Source organism: Hippopotamus amphibius, chromosome 2 (genome assembly GCF_030028045.1).
Source record: "Hippopotamus amphibius kiboko isolate mHipAmp2 chromosome 2, mHipAmp2.hap2, whole genome shotgun sequence".
Classification (NCBI taxonomy): Eukaryota; Metazoa; Chordata; class Mammalia; order Artiodactyla; family Hippopotamidae; genus Hippopotamus; species Hippopotamus amphibius.
Window position 1 is genome coordinate 191,222,660 of NC_080187.1, and position 22,793 is coordinate 191,245,452.

General features: G+C 40.5%; 1 protein-coding gene across 2 annotated transcripts in view; it reads right to left on the minus strand.

Annotated features, from left to right (window-relative positions):
• FBN1 (fibrillin 1) overlaps nt 1–22,793 on the minus strand; it is a 250,972-nt gene that overhangs the window by 57,010 nt on the left and 171,169 nt on the right. For both annotated transcript variants that reach the window (XM_057722115.1, XM_057722114.1), the window contains exons 33-43: nt 16,220–16,342; nt 15,944–16,066; nt 14,361–14,486; nt 12,456–12,578; nt 10,591–10,713; nt 10,132–10,296; nt 7,915–7,983; nt 7,699–7,824; nt 6,352–6,474; nt 5,538–5,696; nt 2,743–2,814 (exon numbers count right to left, since the gene is read on the minus strand). In XM_057722115.1, the coding sequence (XP_057578098.1) occupies nt 2,743–2,814; nt 5,538–5,696; nt 6,352–6,474; nt 7,699–7,824; nt 7,915–7,983; nt 10,132–10,296; nt 10,591–10,713; nt 12,456–12,578; nt 14,361–14,486; nt 15,944–16,066; nt 16,220–16,342 (1,332 nt within the window). The remainder of the gene's footprint in view (nt 1–2,742; nt 2,815–5,537; nt 5,697–6,351; nt 6,475–7,698; nt 7,825–7,914; nt 7,984–10,131; nt 10,297–10,590; nt 10,714–12,455; nt 12,579–14,360; nt 14,487–15,943; nt 16,067–16,219; nt 16,343–22,793) is intronic.

A 22,793-nucleotide genomic window follows, 5' to 3' on the forward strand; every position in this document is an offset into this window, starting at 1 on the left:
TGAGAGCAGAGCCAGGACCCAGGCTGCTAAAGCAGGCTGGCCAGCTGGTGAGGGAGCTGTTCGGGCAAGTCTGGCCTCCTCACCAGCCTGGTGGGTCCACTCTCTGTCTGACCTGCTCTGAACTGCCGACCATTCAGGGTCCTCCAGGATAATAACAGTAACAGTGACCGTGAGAGTAGTGTCTCACTTGCTCTATGCCTGGTATATTTCTCAAGCACTTAACCTGGATTTAGTTACCAAATCATCACAGCCACCCTACAAGATGGTCTCCAGGTACCCTGACTATCCTCACGATACAGATGATGGAAATGAGGCCAAGTCAGAGGATGGAACTTGCCGAAGACCACACAGCCAACAGGAGGCAGAGTCGGGATTTGATACCAGGAATCCGCTAACAGGTTATCCTGCCTCCCTTGTGCTTTTCCACAGTCAAACAATCTTCACAAAACCATTATCGAAGTGTTTGTTATCCCAGAGGGCCCCTCCACCAGCCCTGTGGCAGAGTTTCACAAGGCCCTTCAGAAGCCAGGAGGGGATGTAAAGCTTTGGTCTTTCCAATCCATTAGGTTTCTGTTGTTGTTGTTGAGATACTTTCCTTTACATATCACAGTCAGGAGCCTCTGCAAGGTACTTTGTTTGCATAAGTTGTAAGAAGATGACCAGAGACTTAAATGGAACCACAAAAGCTGCTATACTTTGGGAAGAATCACAGCCTAAAGCCAATCTGTTTTAAAGGCGAAATTTGACAGGCCATAGATCTACCTTAGACCTTTTTCTCAAGGGCTTGATTTTGTTTGAAGACAAATCTCTCTCTTTAATGGAAAAAAAAAAAAAACCAGCTAAGAATATTAAAGGGGATATTTCAATTTTGAATACAAGTAATTATGTTTTAGATTTTTCACACATTTGTCATTCATGTTCTTAAAAAGTTAGGCAAAGAAATATCACAACTATGTACCATCAGCAAAAAGCAAAAAAAAAAAAAAAAATTCAGACATTCTTGAACTATGTACGGGTTAAAACATGAAATGTTATGTTCACATTCATTTGTTTTAAATATAAGTGATGTATTATCAAGTTTAACAATAACAGGCTGGGTCAAATTTCTAGCCATTGTTAGGCATAAAATAGCAAAAGCATATATTAAAAATTATATTTTCTTTTCCTGTCTGGATTCCATTTGAACTTCAACTTGGAAAAGTTTATATTTAAAGACAAGATTAATAAACTTGCTATAGTTATAACCCCACACGAATGGGTTCTATATGCCAACAATCTTCAGACCTTTCAGAAGGAGAGTATAAAGCTTAAATAAAACAAAGTTTCTCAGTCATCTAAATATTTTGTCATGCTGGAATTTGCTAACAATAAGAATACTGCTAACTATCACATTTCCAGTTTTCAAAAGCTAGAGGCAAAGCAAGCTGTGAGTCAGGACCGGATTCTGGTCCCAGCTCTGTTATTAATTAGCCAGGTGACCTCGGCTGAGTCCCTTCCCCTGTCTGGGCCTCTGCCCCCTCAACTGTAAGGCAGGCCTAGATGATGTGGACTAGATGATGTCTGAGGCCTTTCCAGTTTTATTAGTGGATGATGTTAATGCTGTTTTGAGTCTTTGCCTGCTGCCAGCATTGGAAGGTAGGCCTTGCTGGGGTCCATGCCTGGTCCATCCATGGAGAACCATTACTATTAAAGACCACTTATCTTCGAAGCAGAGATTCTAGGGAGATGAAAAGATCTGTTTTGGGAAGGGGAAAAACAAAGCAGCTGGGGCCAGGTGTTTCATGCCAATGTCATTTAGCAGGTTTTCTTTCCAAACCATGAAGTTTCTTTGGACGTTGACTAGGCTGTGGAGCCATATGGATTTGGCACTAAGAGAGCCAGGCTGATTGCTGGACCAGACCCTTGTTTCCTTAAACAAGGTCATTGGAAACGCTGATGTGGATTTCAGTTTACTTATTAGGAATAAGGTGGAACAGACAAAGTGGTGATGTTTGCTACCAGACACAAATGCTCAGTATTAAGATGGACATTTAAGGATGCATATAAATCACACTGGCGAAAAACTCCGAGCATGCAAGGGCTTTCCATCTACTTTTATGTTATTTGGTTCTAAACCACAAAGCCATTGCTTCCACTGGATGAACGCTGTGCAATACTTCTGAATCTTGCATAAGCATCTCTAGCACTGCAGTGGTCCCCGCTCCAGTTACCAGATGGGGCCTTGGATTGGAAAGATTTTTTTTTATTTCACATCTAAAAATCCCAAAGCAGATGATCTGAGGAGATTCCATGTGAGATAAAACTGATCCACCAAAAGGGCTTTATGGGAACAACCTACACATACCGATTGGTATGAACAGTCATATTAAACTCATGTCTTAGTCAGATGGAAGGATTGGGAATTATAGTCAAATCAAACGTCAACTGGCCCTACTCCCAGAATCTCTCTCTTTGTTGATGCCTAGGGTTGCTTTAACTAAGCTTGATTGTAATTTTGTGAAAAGCTTTCCAGTCCCCTTAATCATGACCAACAAATGCTGCTGCCAATTAGATGGAGCTACACAGGGTGTCTGTACAGTTTGTTTCAAACTAAGAATCAGAGTTTCAATAAAGCTCAATGGCACTGTTTAATGATTTTTCCTTCTAAGAAAAAAAAAAACACTGAGAAAATAATGGTGTGTACTTCCTTTTCTTAACACAAAGGCAGAGACAAAAAGTTCCAACCATGGCATCATAACTCACCAACAGGTAAACCAGTGTAAATGTCGATGACGAAGCCTGGCCTTTGACTTCCACAGAGTGTAGCAAATTCATCTGCAAGTGATTGAACGAAGGTGGGGTGAGTGGGGTGGGAACAGGGGTCAGCAAAGAGCAATAATTACGCTGAACAGAATTACTTTGTAAACGTTCTTAAAAGATACCTACTTGTATCTTGAAGAATTTAAAATAAAAAATTAATCTGAAAATTCCTACAGATGGTGTAACCTTGTCTTTAAGACAAACACTGAAGGAAAAGTGACCTCATATTGATGTAATAATGAGGCGGAAGCAGAGGCCTCTACATCATATGCCACTCATGTGTATGACCTTGCCTGTAGGAACTTGCGTCTCTATAAGGATGTTGTTCAGCTCTGAACCCAGGGACTGGCATGAGCGCCTCTTTCCACTCTGCATTAAGGGATCTAAGATGTAACAAATGTGTACAAAAGCTATTTCCTCGATAGATTGAAGGAGACCACGGCAAATCCAGCTAAGGTCTTGATATCAGGTCTATTAATGACTAATTCATGTCAAACAACCAACTTACCTCATTACTTCAATTTTTGGAGCTGGATTTCTTTTGGTGCAGCTCTCATTTGCTCTTTCCCTGCCCCGACCCTTTATCTATCTCTCTCTCCTTCACCTGAATTCATCAAAGTTGATAATAAAGGATGCACTAAATGTCACCTGTGGTCCCTTTTAACTCTGAGATTCTATAATTCCAGATCATGGCATGGTAGCAATTTAAGCTCAAAATGGCCTTATGGGTCAAACCTACTGAAAATTAGTAAAAGGTTTCCAGAAGTATTTTAATAAAAATGTAGCATGTTCTTTTCCTGGTGTTTTTATTTCCTTAATCTATGAACATCCACTTCCAACAAGTGTCACACCAGCTCCACTGACCACCCAGACAAATTTCAGGGACTCCTAAGATGTGCACAGACTGCATAGCTAATGAAAAGCCAGGACTGGATTTGGCCAATATTCAATAGGAAGAAGAAATCTCACATTTTATGTTAAGAGTATGCAGATTCTTAAAACTCAGACAGATATTTCTGAAAGTAAATGACAGTCTTTATCAGAGATCTCCAAAGTGGTCTGCAGGGGAATGTACATAACCCATCAAGATAAAAAAGAAAATACTAGGACGTCTATCTTTGTAAAATACAACTGAAAAATTAATTTTGTGTATATTTATAGAACAGTTCATGAAAATAATGAATGCATTGCTCAATATAACTGAAAACAAATATATAGTGACATATACACATATACTTTTACTTGTAAATACAGCAAGTGTGTGTAACCTCCAGGTTTTTTAATGACAGGTATGTATGATCGAAAGATCTGAAGGCCATCGGTCAAGATCAGGGGTCAGCAAATTTTTTCTTAAAGAGCTAAAAAGTAAATATTTTAGGTTATGCAAACTGTGCAGTCTCTGTTAAAACTACTCAACTATTTCATGAAAGCAACCATAGATAATATGTAAATAAATCAGTGGGGCTGTATTCTAGTAAAATTTTATTTTCTAAAATTTGAAGTTCGTAAAATTTTCAGGTCATGACATATTATTCCTTTGATTCTTTTTCCAACCATTTAAAAACGTCAAAATGATTTTTAGCTTGTGGGCCATATAAAAATAGGAGGCAGGCTGGATTTGGCCCATGGACTCTTGTTTGCCAACCCCTGGTCCAACAACATCTTGCACAGCAGAGACAACTCATAATTCTAAGTGATGGTTACTACACTATTTCCGGAGTAAACAATGGATGAATTGGTATATTTTACTAAAAAAGAATCTTCTGTTTTATTCATCTTCAGGTAGCACCAGACAACAGGTTTAGTATTTTACATATCACTGTGGGGAATGGAGTAGGTACCACACAATTCTCAGATCGATACTTTGCATGGCAGTTCATTCAATCTAAATCATAAAGATGATCTAGATGATTGCTAGTAAGGGATGTCATCATGATATATATAACCTACGGTATAAGAGCACTGCACCAAAGCTTTTGCTTCATTTACTCTTAGGATGTAAATTAGACTTTTTTTTTTCCAGACAGACAACATTATATAAATTTTTCTGTATGAGGATATAAGAAGAAATTTCTCTAGATCTCAATGTCAAGGAGTTGCGCTTTTCTTTAGTGCTGATTTTGCTTTGTGGTCATCGAGACTCTTAGACTGGAGCACATCTCTCTTTATATGAGCTGTTAGAAGGTTTAGAGCCCAAGTTATCCCTCGCTGCCGGCAAGTGTGTAGGAATTCCTGGCTTGGACCTTGTGTGTTACCCTTACTCCCTGCTCTGAGTCTCTTACCCTTGCTTGCCACTTGCATTAGGCCTTCTTATTTTACATTTGCATCTCTGTGGGCCACCCTGAATTCTTTTTGAAACAAGATTAGTTATAAATAAGTAAAACTGACAGGAACTTCGTTTACTTATTTGTCATCCTGCCTTGCCCAATGTTTCCAGACTTTTAGTTATATGGCAAACTCCATAACAATGATAACATTTTTTATATTTTTGTGACATACTGAGTCTATAAGTCTGGTGAATGAACTTATGTATAAATTGGAAAGCATATTCTGTGACTCAGTTTGCAGCTGAAAGGACCAAGGTGAACTGTGAATTTAACTATTTGCCCTTCTGAGCTAATCTTTCTTATGAAGATCAGCGATGCACCCTTGTCTTCCCTTGCTGAGATGCATTTCCCCAACAGTTCATGGGTCATGTACCGAGCTCCCTTTTTGGTGATGGTGAACCTCAAACTCACCTGTGCTTGGGATGGGACACTGTTCACATGGCTTATTCCAGGCCCGGCCAATGTTGTAGGAACAACAGCACATCTTCTTGGTCATATTGAACAACAGTTCTCCATCACAAGTCTGGTTGTCAGCGTAATAGTTCCTGTAGCACAAACTTCTCCTCATATCTAGAAGAAAGGAGGAAGTTAAGGGACTGGTGAGGCCACGGGGAACTCTTGACAGGGAGATTCTAAGGGGATACTTAAGGAGGGAGTCTCTTTTGAATTGTACTGTAACTTGACTTCAATAAGGGCAGGAAAAGCCTGCTCTCGCACAGCCTTCCATCGTCCTATGCTGCTACAAGAAAAGGACTCAGAGAAATATATTCCCTGGTGTTTTCTGCCACAGAACTAAGTCATTATGTAGCTGCGGCACTAATAAACTTTACACGACTCTCCACCCAGTCTCCTAGTAACAATTCTCCACTGCTATTTGGCAGTGATTTTCTCATTTCCGACTCATGATGTTTTAATACTGTAGGTCAGTGCTGTAAATATAATTGTATAAAGATACACCCAAAGTCAAACAAAAGAAGTACTATTAAACCTTTGTTTGGGATTTTCCAACATTACATTTTAAAGAAAACTCCCAACCACCCACATGAGGTGATGAGAAAAGGCCAAGCTTATGGTTTACAGGGGAGGAGGCTCTCTCCGTGCAAGGGTGGCAGTGCTCGCTCTGATGAGTAACATAACACTGAGGACTGATTGCTGGGCTTGAAAGCTCTTTTTCTCTTTGCAGATGAGGACCAAACATGCCTTATAAAGAAACGCTGGGACTTACCCATGCAATTATTGCCCCCATTCACTTGCATGTAGTCTGGAGGGCAAATACAGGTGTAGTTGCCAACGGTGTTGTAACATGTCCCTGGACCACAGATTCCGGGAGTTTCACATTCATTCACATCTATAATCCAAAGAGAAAGTGGTATGTGAACATGGAAATTTCACTCTTCGGAATGGTCTGGTACTCAGGGTCAATGTAAATGTTGATGGTGGAGGAGAAAATCCACAGGGCACTTTGCAATCCAGATAAGGAAAATGGATGATTCGTTTACCAGTGTCCTTAGTCTGTGCTGATGTGTGCATTTTCAGGAAAGCAGTTTTAGAAAAGGAAATTTTACGTTTTGATATGAGTTCTTAATAAATAAGTCCAAAATATCCTCAAACACATGCAGTGATGGAAATGTGGAGAAATTATAATTCCCAAATATCTTTCAGAAAGACAGCTATGTATTTCATATGTTCACAAAACCTCAGGAAGGATATGACATATCCTGAAGCCATCAAAAACTGGCTTCATGAATCTGCATCGGTAAGACAGCATAGCAGGAGCTATATCATGCCTCCTTTTCAAACACAGGGGTTGATTCTAATTTTTGTTAACTCCATGGGTCTTAAGCTATGTCATACACATTGTGATACTTGACTAATACTCAAGAAGGGTGTCACTGCCGAGGTCACGTGATAAGCCTTTTGGAGAACCAGAGGAATATTTCTCCTCTAGGACACAAGGAGCTCTCTTCCCTCTCCCTAATCACTTGTGTGACTCCTGTATATAGATGAAAACCATTTCACCACACGGGTCAATGGTCCACATGCTCTGAAAGCTCACAGTGGTCAATACTCTCCATCTTTCCAGTTACACAGCATGAACAGGAGTCATCGCTTACATCACAAAACCAAAGGGGCTTCCTCCGAAGAGAAGCCCATTTAAATGCTTAATACAAACAATAAGTGGTGAAGGACAAGAAGATGAGGAGCCCGGGACTGCCCAGAACATAGAAGCCACTGAAATGAGACCTGGGCTACTCCCATAAAAATGGCTTTTCTGAAGAGCGTGGAAAACTCTCTGTAGGCATAGACAGGACTATGGCTCAAGATAACAGAACACCATTTATCTCAGGAAAAGACGGAGACCTAGGGTGTACTGGAGATGATATTATGTCACTAACATGGGCGCAAGCTGCCACATGTGCGGCATAGTTACCTGGCCATGTTCGCATTTAGACTGTTGTCCTAAATTGCTGGAGTCTCAGTTTTCCTAACTCAGTTTTCCTAACTGTATGCTGGTTTTTGAGGTCAGTTCTCAATATCTGAAAGAACTTATCATCCTAAAAGGGCCATTTACCATCACACACTCGGGTATCTTCATTCAGGTAGTAGCCTGTCGGACAGCGACACTGGAAACTGCCAAAGGTGTTGATACATTTCCCGCCTTGGCACAGCCCCGGGAGCTCCTGGCACTCGTCAATATCTACCAAAATGAAAACGACAGCATTTCGTCAGCATTGTGAAGAAACCCAAGGACGTTCCAAAGGTGCACACTTTAAGATAAAGGAATTACCTTCCAATATAACGGTGATAGGGTTGGGTCGGAAACCTTCTCCTCCCGGACAAAGAATTTTGTACTCAGCTATGGAAACAAAAAAATCAGCCTGAGTTCTTTTGAACCTAAAATTTCTAGAAATAGTATCCTCAAGAAAAAAACTGACATATCCATCTGAAAATATTCATTTTCAGGAATCTTTGGCAGTTACCCCTCTCAACTGAAGCAAGTTAACATCTTTGTACATATGTGTCCTTTCAAATGGCTTTTTCTATGTGAGTCAAAGGTAAGGCTCCTGTCCTCAGCCTCTGAACTTTCCACCTACTCTCTGGTCTTTTGTTCTTATGAACTATTTTATTCTCTATCTCCATCACTATTTCTTTTTAAAGGTTTTTCTTTTCCATTTTTATTTTGTAACAAACTTCTCCATTTTTACGTTTTGTTCAGTCTTACTTCCTGGGAATCACAGCTTCCCTTAATATTGTTAATCAGCTTGTCTCCAAAACCTTTTCCAAGCAGAGCCTTAGGAAAAGCTGTTCTTTCTTGGTTCCCATCCCACTTCTCTCCTTAATGACTAGAAAGCTTTCTTACCCCTCCATTTCTACTGATGGCAACACTAATTCCCCTGGTTTTCAAACCCAACTTTTTACAGTGTCCTTTGATTCCCTCTGTTAATTCTGTCATCCAGGTATTGCACTCAAAAACATTTCTCTCAGTGCCACGTGCCAGCAGTGTGAGCCATACAGGAACACATGGGTAAGAACGACCCTATGCGCTGTATCATCCTGAGAAGCACCTGTACGAATCAGTTCTTTCATAATCATCATGGTGTTTCCAAATCGGATAATCCCGCTCCTCGCTTCTGAAATTATATGTATATATGCATAAATGTTTAGATGTATGTATTCCAGTTCTAGCTCTGATCCAGTCGGAGGTAGGGTGGACCTCTACTGCTTGGTTAATCACTGTCACTTGATAGAACTGACTCCCCCCGCACCCCTCCTAAACATCTTGGTTTGATTCTTTCAACATCAATTAAATTTACTATCCTCCTTTTTTATTCCTCTCTCCCCCTTCTACAATCTCCAATCTTTTTAAGTCCCCGCTTTCATGTCACACCCTTCTTTCAAGCCCCAATTAAAAAATGCACCAAGTCATCACCACCCACCGCCAATCAGAACTGACTTCCCCTTTTGAAGAAAGGAGAGAAGGAGGTGCCTGCCAAGCACTCATTCCTGTGCTGAGTGCTTTACATGAATGAGTTCATTTAATCCTATGAGGCATTGTATGAATAAAGAAAACAGGCTGACTCCAAAGTGACATGGGTGGCAAGTGACAGAGTCCTAAGTGGAACCAGGTGTGTTCTTTCTCCCACTCCCGGCACTGAGTCTGCTCTTCTGTCTTCCTTTACTAAGGTCTACACTGAATTATAGCTTTTAAGTTTAGGTCATATTTTGGTAGACTGTATGCTCCTGGAAGGCAGGAACTAGCCATTAGACTAGAATTATCCATCCAATTATCCATGAATTATCACCTTTGCACACACAAAGTATGTCCTCTAGGTATTCAACAAATAATTTTAGAAAAAGTGAATAAGTGACCCTTCAGCAAGGAAAGAATCAATACCTATCCCAATATACCCTATAAGCAGCAGCCACTGACCTTTGCCCCAGAAGCTACATCTGACTCTGAATCATAATAAAGCACCCACTTAGAAAAATGGAAAGCCTTTTATATTTTTAGAAGACATTATTTATGTCCTTAAAATCACATTCTAATGATTTCTATTAAGTTATACCATAAGAATGGAATGATCTTCCACTTCCTATTTGCTTAACTAACTGCTTCTTTTTCACCCAGGGATACTCCAGTCTGTCCTAGAGCTTCAAAAACTAGCCAATAGATGAATAGAGGAGAGATCAATGTGTCCTAACATGTTATAAGTAACCCAGCCTGGAAAATCTTTAAAATAATGCTATCTTCTTTGCACTCAGACAGAAATGAGATACTGTCTGTCCTACTTGACCTTTCAGTGCAAGCCAACTGGGGACATTTTCTGACTCCCAAATTGGGAGTGGGATTCCTCACAGGGCTGAAAGGATTGCGCTCCCCTCCCTGAGTAAAGAATAGAGACCAGTGGCAGCTCCCTCCCTCTGTGGCTTCTATTCTCTGGAGCTAGAAAGGAGAACTGGACTGAGCTGGACTAATAATAATAATAGGAGGATGTCCACTTACATGTGTTCACAGGAGGGCACAGCTCGCAAGGAGTACCCCAGGCTTTACCCAGAGAACAGCAGCAGGAAGCCTTGGAAACACCAACTCCAATTTCGTTGCTACAGGCTGTATCTCCATTGTCTCCTCGAGGTCGAACATCCAAATAGCAATTTCCAGAGCGGGTATCTATTTACCATATACACACAAAAATGTGTCAGGCAAGTTTTTTCTATGTAAGGGCTGAAAATTCAAACCCACTTCCGAAGCTGTTTAATAACCATAATTTACTAAGAAACTAAAATGTGCCCAGACACATATACTGGGAATTTACCTAGAGAAAAGGACCTGAAAGTATAACCATATTTAGGAGATGTTTAAGTTTTTATATGATTACTTTTTAAAAATTTGAGAATGCAACGTTCAATGTTGTTTGAAAAATAACAAACAGTATGTTTCTCTGAAAAGTTTTTAAGATCTTACCAACACAGCCAACTCGAGTTGGATTCAGCTCAAAATCAGGTGGACAATCACAGGTATAGCTGCCTGGGGTGTTGACACAGTTCCCACTGATACACGTGGTTGGATCCAGACATTCATTAACATCTAAAACCAAACAGCAAGCGGCAGAGTTATCACCTGAGCCAGCTCGGGGCCGGTATCACCATGAAACAGTAGCACCAAATCTAGGGCTCCCGACCAGAATTTTTTAAGAGTTTCCAGTTATAATTACCCCTAGAAATACAGTCTTCCACTTCGGAAATAAAACCCCTCAGGAAGGAACTATGTCATAGTCTTTGGTCTTTTTCCCCGGGAACACATTTAGCATTCAAATTTGTCATCAGGAGAAAATATAACTTTGGAACTAGGAAAAATATTCCAGTGAAGGTAACTGAAAGCAAAACACTACCGTGACCTCGGTCAACCAAAACTTCAGACACAGGTTTTAAGAAAATATATTTAATATGTGCGCCTTGTTATTTTATCAAATGAGAGCAAGATGTCCCAGGGAACCGTCAGCAGCAGGCGACTTCTGCTGCTTCCCCACCCCGGCTGGGCGTGCTCGCCTCGGTGCAGCTGAGCGCATGCGCAAACACGAACGCGGCTTAGCACGTTTCTCCAGGCCTGCTAAGCCTCTCTCTTCCATCACGGATGCTGTGTTGAATATTTCCCTTTCAGTTTCTATTCCAAAACCATGTACAGAATTCCTGATATGTAGGGCATGGGTTTTGGCAAATTCTGCCCCTGTGCAATTCTTCTATTTCAAATACTTGTAAAATACTGAAGAACAGACAAGCTGATGCAGAGAAAAGAGATTGGGGAATGAGGATGATACCTTCTCCTCCGGTCCTCCTGCTCGGACCTGGTAACCCTCCTGGGGGTTCCACTGTGGAAAATTCTTTTGCTCAAATAGCATGTGAACTCAGAGGGACAGGGCAGACTAACAGAAATCAGGGTAGGTAGAATGATGCTGGTGGTGATTTGGGGCACTGAAGAGAAGGCACGACAGTGGAGAGGCAATTGCTGCTGTGTGCTAGAGGCCGGCTTGGCGTCATAATATCTTTTTGAAAAACCAAGAGAAGTAGGTGTGCTTGGGGAAGAACACCTTAGTCCAGAGAAATTTCAGGGAGATGGTGGTGGTGGTCATAATTGGAGAGCCACTGGGTCATGGCTTGTTTAGGTAGAGTTTTCTTGAAATCCTGAGCCCATAGAATGGAACTTATTTCCTTAGTATCCTTGAATGGAAGGGGAGGCTATGTTGGAGAACTAAAAATGGCTCTCAAAGTCTTAACTCAGTTCCAGAGTGAACCAGTGAGGGTCTATGGAGTGTCTACTATGGCTTTTCTAATTTTTTTTTTTTTAATGTTCCTGGAGAGTTCTTTGCACTACAAGAAAATGATCCACACACTAGAAATGGATGGCTGACTTCTACGTACCGCGTTCTCTAGTGACCACCAACAGGCCAGGGCTGGGAAGGAGTGGGTGTCTCAGCAGAGAAGTTCGAGACAAAACCCATGATCCCAGGGCACAGCCTTCCAAATGAAACTCTCCAAAAATGTGCCCAAGAAGAAAAGGAACCGCAAGCCCGGAACATGCCTCTGTAGCCACGAGCTTGATTCTAAGGCTACTAACTCTGCACCTTCAACTCTCTTCAACTTTTTCCTCTGCATCCTCACAGCTAATTAGGTCCAGGTATGAAGAAATTTATTCTATGATACCTAATGCTTCTTCATCCCTCCTTTTCTTTTGTGACTCTGTGAACATCTTTGTGTGATCCCCACAAGGCCCTAACAGCTGGGTCCCCTGGGACGCCTGGGAGCAGATTTCCATGTGAATGGAGGCCTTACCTGTGCAGTTGCCACCACTCCTATCCAGTTCATAGCCGATCTCACACTCACAGCGGAACAGGCCAGGGAGGTTGTGGCAAGTTCCAAAAACACAGATGTTCGGAAGAGAGCACTCATCGATATCTTGGGGGAGGATAAAAAGGGGGAGAAATTAAATTTTTTTTTGCTAAAGAAACTGCCTAATATGATTAGGCAGATGATGTTATTATTAAGAAAATGAAGACTAGCCGACATCAACCTAGGTCCTTCTCTTATAGACTTTCAGGTGATTTGTCATCTATAAGGAAGTCTCCTAGGTGAGAACTTCCCTTTTCTCAGCCCCTATTACATGCCAAGCAGTGGGCTCAGCATTTTATGTATATGTACCTCATTTACAGTGTTTTCTGTAGGTCCATGTTGCTTTTGTAAAGTAAGAGCCAAACAAGCCAACTTAGACTAAATTCTTTGGTTGTTCTTAATCTATACATTCACTGTTTTTGCTGTGAGTTAAAATGTTAAGAACCACAAAGGCTTTGTGGTAACTTTTATCATCAATTTTCATAGTCCTCTGTGTTCCTAGTACCAGGATATGTGTTTACAGTTGTTGATGGAGATCTGCAAACTGCAGACTCTGTTTTTCAAGCCTCTGTCCCTGCCTCACGTTAACATTCTTCTTGTGTGATTGACTCGCAGGCACATTTTCAGCCTTGAGACTGGCCTTTAATAGCCATGAACGCTCTGCCAGTGATGATTTATATTAAGAACAAACAAACAAACAAACAAAACACTCCTTTATAGCATTAAGGGAAGCAAAACTTTCACTGTGCCTATTTCTGCTCCCAGAGGTGGCATGGTACCTGTTTTCCTTGGATGTTCACAGTAACAAAAGCAAACAAGGCATTGGGCACATGATCAAGTGCATAATTAGTTTCTCGCCTCAAAGGAATTTTATATCAAACTCTGCCTATTAAATATAAACTGTATAAAGAACACCCAATGATTCCTTAACAAAGACAAGCATTTACATAGAACCATAGGAGGGAATTAGTATACAGGTCATAGCTAAAGACTGATTTTGAGTTAATGTCCTAGTAACGAGCAACGACTATTAGTTAAGACATTAATCAGGGTCTTGTTTAAACTTCTATTGTCAGTCGTTATCATGTGTTTATTTCTACTGAAATCTTTTCAGTTCACTGTGGTCACTAATTCTTCTCAAGGAGGGATAATGTGCTTCATTTGACAAGTGTGGGTAAAGAGAAGAATCTTGTGTTTCCTCAGTCAACAGGCTCTCAGGACTCTTTCTGTCTGACTAACACTCCTCAGAAAGATGGAGGCTTACCCGGAGAGACATAATGACATGTGGTATTATCTCTAGGGCTCCCCTACTGAATGGATTTGCAAAAGACTGTTTCATGTTCATATGCATTAGCTACTCAGAGACCACGTGAGACATACCCAGGACATTATTCTACCTATGGAGAAGACTATCCACTCTGCTGTTGTTTTAAAGCCTTTATTTCTAGAAACCAAACCATAGCAGAGATAATAAACTGTGTTTCCATATTTAAAGAGAATCCTTCATTATCGGGGCACCAGCACTTTGAGCTCTTTCCCCCAGCAATGGGGATGAATTTGTTGCATTGACTTGGTTGTCCTCATTCTCCTATGACTAATGGGTGTGCTCTTGCAAACCATCTGGCCAAGGTTGGATGTGCAGCTTATGGCCAAAGAGCTGAGATTTTCTCTGCACAAAGAGAAATGGTCCAATCCCTCCACAAACTGAACTGACCAGGTTAGATGGGAAGCCGAAATATACCTAGGTGTAAAACACAAAAAACAAACGAACAAAAACCATCAGGAATGTTTAAATAACCTAATCTCATCAGGCCCTGCAAAACCCCCGGCAGCGTCCCCATCAGTTACCTTCACAGGCCTTCCCGTCAGCACTGGGCACAAAGCCCATGTCACACTCACAGCGGTACCCTCCCGGGGCGTTTAGGCACTGGCCATTGCCGCACAGATTCAGGTTCTCGGAGCACTCATCAAGATCTACAGCCAAAAAGAAACACAAGTTACTCTTCCTCAGTTAGGAGCTTTGTGGTTCCTCAGGTCCAACAACTTTCATAGCTGTCAACTTCCTGAGGGTCGCAGTGTTCCAAAAATACAATTATTCTCTACTTGACACGTGTAAACTCATTTTTCTCTTTTGAATGCGAATATTAAATATTTAGTGAACAAGGGGTTTCAGATGCAGAATCCTGAATGCTAAATTATCTCTAATGATGTGAAATGGATAATAAGTCAAACGGATGGTGCACACTCAGGCCTTTGCAAGCAGGTCATCAACACGAGGACACATCCATGACAGGAAATAACACATCATGGTTTGTGCCTGATTCTCCAGCTTCAGGCTCAGCTCAGTTGGGCAGCAAAAGATCTAGAACAGCAACGATAGAAGAGACCAAAAATTCCTATCTGCTTAATCTCTTCTGAGTTTTGTTAATAATCACAGGCATTAAATATCAAACACATGAACCATACACGCCTGATACATGAAACTTGGAATGTTTTCTAAAAAGCAATGGGAAGTTTACAGTGACAACACTTCACTGGGTTAAGCAAATATAATTTCAAATATGATAAAACTTTTAGTGAGTTAAAACAAAATCCAGGTAAATCACTTACTGGGCCTCATCCTCTTTTATGTTAAATGACTTCTTGTGAGCAGAGCACTCAGGATAAATGAATGCTTCAAGTCATATGAGCAGCTATGCTACCTAATGGCCAATGAGAAATGTACCTCAATATCTAATTTAATACCAAATAAAACAAAAAGTGCTATCTGTACATACATGGTCATGATGAGTGTATATATCATCTCTTTATATAATCATGTTCCTAATCATATATTTAAATATATGTAATAGTTCACATTAATTCTATGACTATTCATGAGGACTGAGAAGAAAATGTCATTAATATATTGTAAAACTGGAAGTGAATGAATTCCTTTCAAAGCAATTATGAAATTCTTACTTATACCAATGCGGAATGATGGCTAGTGGGAGAAAAATATATGCTGTTGATCTGATGCAGAACATCTAATTTCTTTTCCTCATGTAGCTTCCTACAGCAAGTGCACTCGAGTTTAGCATGGAAAACAAGTCAGCAGTGAGAAATAGGCACAAAAATATAAAGGCTAACGGTTATCAAAGGAAGTGTGATTTGTTTTAAACTCATGACATCATTATATACAGTGACACAGATATCAACTATATAACTATATATACACCTATGTAAATATATATTTAGTTTCTTAGGTCTCCCTAATTGACCTGGCTCCAAATTTCCATTCCACCAGGATGTAGTTTCAGGTAAGTAATATTTTCTGTTCCAAGTTGTCTATAATCGACCCAGCCTTCAGAAAAGAACTGATGGTCTGAGAGACGTGGAGCACCTTGCTTTTCTGACTGACGTTTACATAGCTGTTTCCAACATGAGCCTACCTGTGCAAGTGAAGCCATCGCCTGTGTATCCCTCCTTGCACAGGCAACGGTAAGAGCCCATGGTATTCTTGCAGTCTGCATGTTGGCTGCACATGTGGGTTCCATTGGAACATTCGTCCAGATCTTACAGAAAGAGATTACACACCATTATGGACAGAAAATGTGACATTTAAAATCAATAATAAACAAATTAAATTTTTCATCACAGAACGGATACTTTCATACTTATAACCCATGCAGTGCATGAGAAGCAATTTCTGTTATTTTCCCACTCACCAGTGCACTTAATGCCATCTCCAATCCACCCAGGGCTGCAGCTGCATTTGAAGCTTCCTGCCGTGTTGGTGCATACAGCATGTCTGTCGCAGTTGTGTGCTCCAATTTCACATTCGTTGATGTCTGGAAAAATAACCAGTGGTTTAAAAAAAAAATTTAGCATGATGCCTTCTGGGTCTTTTAAATAACTTAGCAGTGTTCAAAAGCTGACTTGCTTTCACACTTTTCACAGTATAACGTAGATTGGTTTAGTATCCACATATACACTCTACATAAATTGAACAGCTTTAAATTTCTATTTACAAAGAACAATATGATGCTACTTGCTATTGTTAACATTATTTTAATGCAAGTGTCCAGTTACTGCAAAACAAAATGAACCTCCTTCCAGTTGAAGTAAGTGAGCTGTCTAACGCTCTATCTTATTAACGCTCATGATCACATGTTTCTGTTCCCAATATTTTTATTAAATCAACTAGAGAGAAATGATGCACATTGCTTTCATATCTCATATAGACAAAGGATTACATTGTCGTTGGCATATTAGAAAACTTTTTCAATTATATCCTATACGCTAATTATATTTTATTCTTATATGTAAAACAGTATTTAACCACACTTTATTTCTATGAAAGTTTTACTTTAGGTATAGCTTATTCAAGCATTTGCAGAGAATATTCCTTAAGGCAGTGTGTGAACCATCTTTTCTCTAGCTTCTTAGAGTCCTAGCATTTTGGGACCCAAGCCTTCTTGCATATTTCCTGTAAAACGCAAATCAATTCAATAGAGATTTTTCAGTAAAAGGAGAACCAGATTTGGGTCACATCACTAAAAGACTCCAAATTATCAAAAACTCTCCATTCTTCAAAATTCCATTTCCAAATTTAGCCAAGATAGATTCTATAATATAGAAGTGTTATAGAAGAGAATATAAAGTATAAAGTGAAATATGTTTTGTTTCCTGTGATATTGTGATTTATAACAAGAAATATATGTTTGGTCTTTGTCCTGTTTCTGGCACAGAACTCCTAAAACCCTTGGAATTTCCTAAGTACTGAGAGTGATAAAGGTGTCTTTTCTTATGTTAATGAGGTGACTTTTGGAAAGCACTTAAGGATGGGGGCTGGTTGCCAAGAGAACCAACTGGGTGATTAGAGAGTTGGAATTTTCAGTCCCACCCCCAACCTCTGGGGGGGGGGGGGGGGGGCTGAAGGTTGAATCAATCACCAAAGGTCAATGATTTAATCAATCATGCCTCTGCCATCAAGCCTCTAGAAAAATCCAAAAGGACAGGGTTTAGACAGCTTCAGGTTGGTGAGCAGTGAGGATCTGGGGAGAGTGGCTTGCTCAGAGAAGGCATGGAAGCTCTATGCCATCCCCCCATCCCTTGCCCTATGCATCTCTTCCATCTGGCTGTTCCTGAGTCACACACTTTTATAGTAAACTGATAAATCTAATGAATAAACTGGTTTCCTGAGTTCTGTGAGCCACTCTAGCAAAGTAATCAAACCCAAGGGGTGGGGGGTGGGAACTGCTGATTCATAGCCGATTGGTCAGAAGCACCTGTAACAAACAACCTAGACTTGTGATTGGCATCTGAAGTCAGGACACTTTTGCGGGACTGAGCCCTTAACCTGTGGAATCTGACACTAACTCCAGGTAGATGGTTGTCAGAATTGAGTTGAACTGTAAGACAGGGAGTTGGTGATCATAATTGGAATTAACAGAAGAATCCTATTTCCCCAAATTAATCCATTACATAACCAACTTTTTAATTAACTAAGAAAGAGAACTCATAGGTATGGATACCATGATTGTATACGAAAACCAATATCTAACACAAAACTTAGGTTAAGAGGTCGAATTTTGGCATATAAAATGTTGCAGGCATTTTCAGTGATCACTTGAATAGTGACGTGAAAAAGAAACTGGGCAAGCAACTTATGTTGACCCTTTTGTTTACTTAAGAAGCCCAATTAAATGATTTGAAAGTGTTTGGAAACATGCTGTTTGCCAAATGTTCCATCCGAAATTCTGAAATGGTCCTAAGATCTTTGGCTTCTGTATAACTTCTAGAGCAAACACAAAATAATGTCATTTTCCCAACAAAAAATATTTTTGTAATATCACTAATAAGTAAAAAATGAAAACCCACCTAGAAGAATGTCCTTACAGTTACAATGTATTGTGTAGGTGAATTTTAATGTAAGCTGGGCAGCCATGTGAACCTACTGAGTTATTAAGACAGGTCAAGGGAGGCACATACCAGGCAGCTTTAAACTTGTGACTGGGAGCTTTAACCAACTGACTAATTGAGCACGGCACATTCCAAGGAAATAAGGAGGAAGGCCAGCCCAGGGATAATAGGCAGGGAATTCAAGAAAGTAAGCCTGACCTAAGAGCTCCCAGGCAAGGCCATGGACACTTAATGATGCAAACCAGCACTCTTGCAGTGTCCTGCCTTAACGCCCCTCCTTTATTTGTCCTCATATCTGACTCAGGTCGAAACAATGAGTTTCGATTGCCTGAGTACTGAAACCCCCAGATATTAAAGAATCAAGGAATCTTCTAAGTGCAGCGAACTTAGAATTTGACTTTCCTAATCCTCATTTTCTCAGAGGAGGAAACAGAGGTCCCCAAAGGCATGGGAACTTGCCAGGGCCCCAAGGTCAGTGAGGGGCAGAGCCAGCAGCACCTGGAACTCAGTTTCCCAGCCCGTTTGGTGCTCTTTGCCTTGGGCCACAGCTGCCTAATCAAGCTGATTTCTTTAGTCACATCAGGACTTTATTCTAAGTCCTGATTAAAAGTTCGCTTTCAAATCTTGGTGGGTATTAACACACTTATAGAAATATTCACTAATCTTCTCTACTAAGTACAGTTTTCAGAGATGATCACAGCCTGTCAATCTAGTGATACTGTTAACTTTTTTCTTTGCAATTTTCTGATGTCCAAAGATGCTCTTATTTTCATGTGGGTTTTTTACCTTCTATATTTAATCTTGCAACTAAGAAAATTATTTATTTTAAAAAAGGAGAGTCTTCCTCCCTTTTTGTTATCATGAATAATATATGAACATAAATTTCTAATATTTGTAGTTTTACCACAGTGTTTTCAGGGTGAAAAGAAATTACATGTGCAAGAGGCCCTGTATCATGGGCTTTGGAATAGGAGTAGAGAGTAACTCAGGAGTCCATATTCAATTTTCCATTTTGTGAATCTTTGTATAAGTCATTATCTCAATGGCTTACACTACCGGTATGCAACAAGTGAATTATAAAGATTTGGTCATAGAGTCTAAAGGCATCTCTGAATAAAAGGTTTTGCTCGCGTGTGTGTGTGTATGTGTGTGTGTGTGTGTGTGTGTGTGTGTGCATGCGCGCGCGCACGCACGCCGACTATTATTATTAATCGTTTCCATGGCAGACTTGGGCCTAAGACTGTACTTCATTACAAAAGCAAACTGAAGGGGAAACAGAGCCTTAAGGGAAACAAGCAAACAAAAACACCGTACTCAAACACTCGACTCTTCAATAATGTGAAGGAAACATAGCATACGCTTGCCAAGAACATCTCTTTCTGTACAAATGTTCTCTTTCCCCTACAAGTTTGCTCCAGACAGAAAATTCCTTTTTAAGATTAAGCACAAGCCAAGAAAAGCAAAGAAATTCAAATTTAGGGCTGACACTGCAACCTCCTTCACCCCACCAAAGCTCCCTCACAGAGACTCAAAGGTCCTACTTGCACAGCTCTCACCAAGGGCAAGGGTGTGGTGTGAGCAGACCCCATGCACAGGTCCCGGGTGTGTTCCACTTGAATCTGACACTCAAGAAAGAGCTTGTGCTCTGAGCAGCTCTGGCTTCCTCTGACAATCATGGTGGGAGAGGCTGTGTCACCCACGCAAGTACCTGCCTTCCTGCCATCTGGGCATCAGTCATGAGGACCCTGGTCCAGCACGGCTGGCACACCGTGGAACCTCCTTGATGAGGCACTGGGGAGCAGGGCGTTAGAGTGAATGAAGAGCCAAACATGAAGGCTACTTGGATTTTTCAATTTGGACCCAAAGTTGATCCAAAACTATGCAACTGAACACCCACAGAGTTTTCACAGGCTGACAGCCAGGGGAGAACAATTAGCAGTGATAAGGAGCTAGAAGGAAATGAGGGCCAGTTTTCAATGAGTGCTGGTGGTTTTGAAGTATATGATTCCCTTTCATGGACCCAGACCCCCAGCATCGTGTCTCGTGTGAAGAGCAGAAAGACTGAGACATGAAACTGCCCAGCGATCCTGCTATTTTAGCTCAAAACAGTCCTGACTTGATTGACTAACTGAATGCCTTCCTCACTGACTGACTGAGAGAGCGCGTGATGGGAGGTGCAGTCTTACAGGTCAGCATGAGAAAGCCAGGACCCACCAAGGATGGCACCTGGCAGCAACCTAGTGTTCCTTCTTTCCATCTGCTGTCTGATTACAGTTATGCAGAATGAGCATCAGAAGCCTTGTTGGTGCGGGCCACAGAAAACCTGTAATCCAGCCCCCTTAAGCCAAGGATAGGGGAGCCTTGTTCTAGGTGAAAGAAAATGCCCATGCTCCCTTCATTAAACTGAACGTTCGCCTCAGCCACATCCACGATTTGAACAAAGCTTAGGGAGAAAAAAGAAACCCTTAACATCTGTGTGGGCTGGGAATGTAAGTCAGTGGGTGGATTCTGCACACTGCTAAAGTGATTGGGGGAAAAAAAAACCCATGTTTATTTGTTAAAATGGAAACAATCAGTAATGACAAGGGAGCTGAAATATTTAGACACAGCTGTAATGGAACCCAGAGGACATTTTTTAAGTTCTCGTGAAACACAGTTCCTCCCTATGAAATAGCATACATATTTTTATAATTCCTTTACAAGGTACTCATTAAAATATATGTGTACATATGATATGTGTGTGTACATATCGTATATGTACGGAAATATAAGTAGATATATTTCTTTTGTCTGTCATCAAAACATATCTCCAGGTCTGTTCTTCACTGTTGTTTGTTGTGAGGCTTGCTTATTCCATGAGGCAAGATACATATCTTTATTTACATTAGTTGCCTGGGACATTATAAACACTTGTCTTTAACATACCATCACCAAGGTAACCTGATGGTATTCTAAGTTGTGAGTGACACTAACTTTAAACTAAAAGTAGGGTAAAAGAGCCCTAGCTACATGGGATTAAAAAAGCATTTTGGCTCAGATCTTTAAAAACTTGTTTTTAAGTATACCAAACTTGCTGCCAATTCCTGTTTGTGTAAGTCATTTCCAATCAAATGTGATACCCTTGGTTGTTAATAACAGTATTTACAGAGAACCTCTTTTTCTTCCTGCCCTAACGCACCCCCTCCTTCCATACATAGTTCACTGCAGGGCTGCTTACCCAGGGGGAACACTTGCATAACTAGAGAGCACTCTGGTGATTTCTTCAAGCTCATGAACCAGGAAAAGAACTAGGGATAAAACCCAGAGTTCTACTCCTTTACATGAGAATATCACATACCATGCTACTGTGATATCAAAAGGGCCATGAAACTCAATTCTTATCCCTACAGTGCTAGCTGAATTTTATGCAATTGAAAAACCATTTTAGGCTATAATTTAAAAGTGGGAAGAGGGATGTTGGCCCTTGGGGAAAGATATAGAATATTTCTTGGACTTCAAATCCATGTTTCTGTTCATGTGATTTACTAAAAGACTGCTGTTCTTAATGTAAAACTGGTGTCATCTCATCTAATGTGGAATACACAGCTCTCGTCACTGTAGTCTTAGTACCTGGGCAAACTCAATTACAAAAAAACAAGCTTTTTAATATGCAGAATAAGATTTTCCTTCTTTAAACTGATTGCAAGCATCTCAGTAAATAGTAGTACAGAATTTTGCTAGACTAGAAGTTATGTTTTTAATTAAAATGGCTGTAGACACTGTGTCTATGTGTTTCATTTTATAATGACAACAATAGCTACTATTTACTGACCAGCTACTGTATGCCAAGCACTGTGCCAAGGGCATTACATGCATTATACCTTATTTACCTAAAATGATATTAATGTTGTATAAAAATTTAAGCTTTCTTCACGGTAAGAGGCCTAAAACCGTCAGCCTCTGCACATGCCTCTGTTAGCTGGAATTTGGAGCATGAAATCCAAGAGATCTTTTTCTTATAGGAAATGAAGACTGTCCCATTAGATTAACTTCTCCCTTCATAAGAATCACGGTTCTCTGGGTTGAATTTCAGTGAGTTCACCTTAGCCAAACAATGGTATTAGCCGCTCTTAGGTAAAATGCAATATAGAACTAGCCTACCTTCTCCTGCATTACTACCAGACCAATACTCCTTACCCTAAGTCCTATATTTTTACTGAAAGCTAAAAATAAAGCTTGAACTACAGATATGCTGATATAAGCAACATTTGTACCCCAGACACCACATGAGGACTAGAGATTTTAAACTCTGTGCTCTTCATCAGAATGGACCCCTAGTCATGTTTCATAGGAAGACTAATATAGTGAGCATGAAAGCATTCTAGCTACATTCTTTTT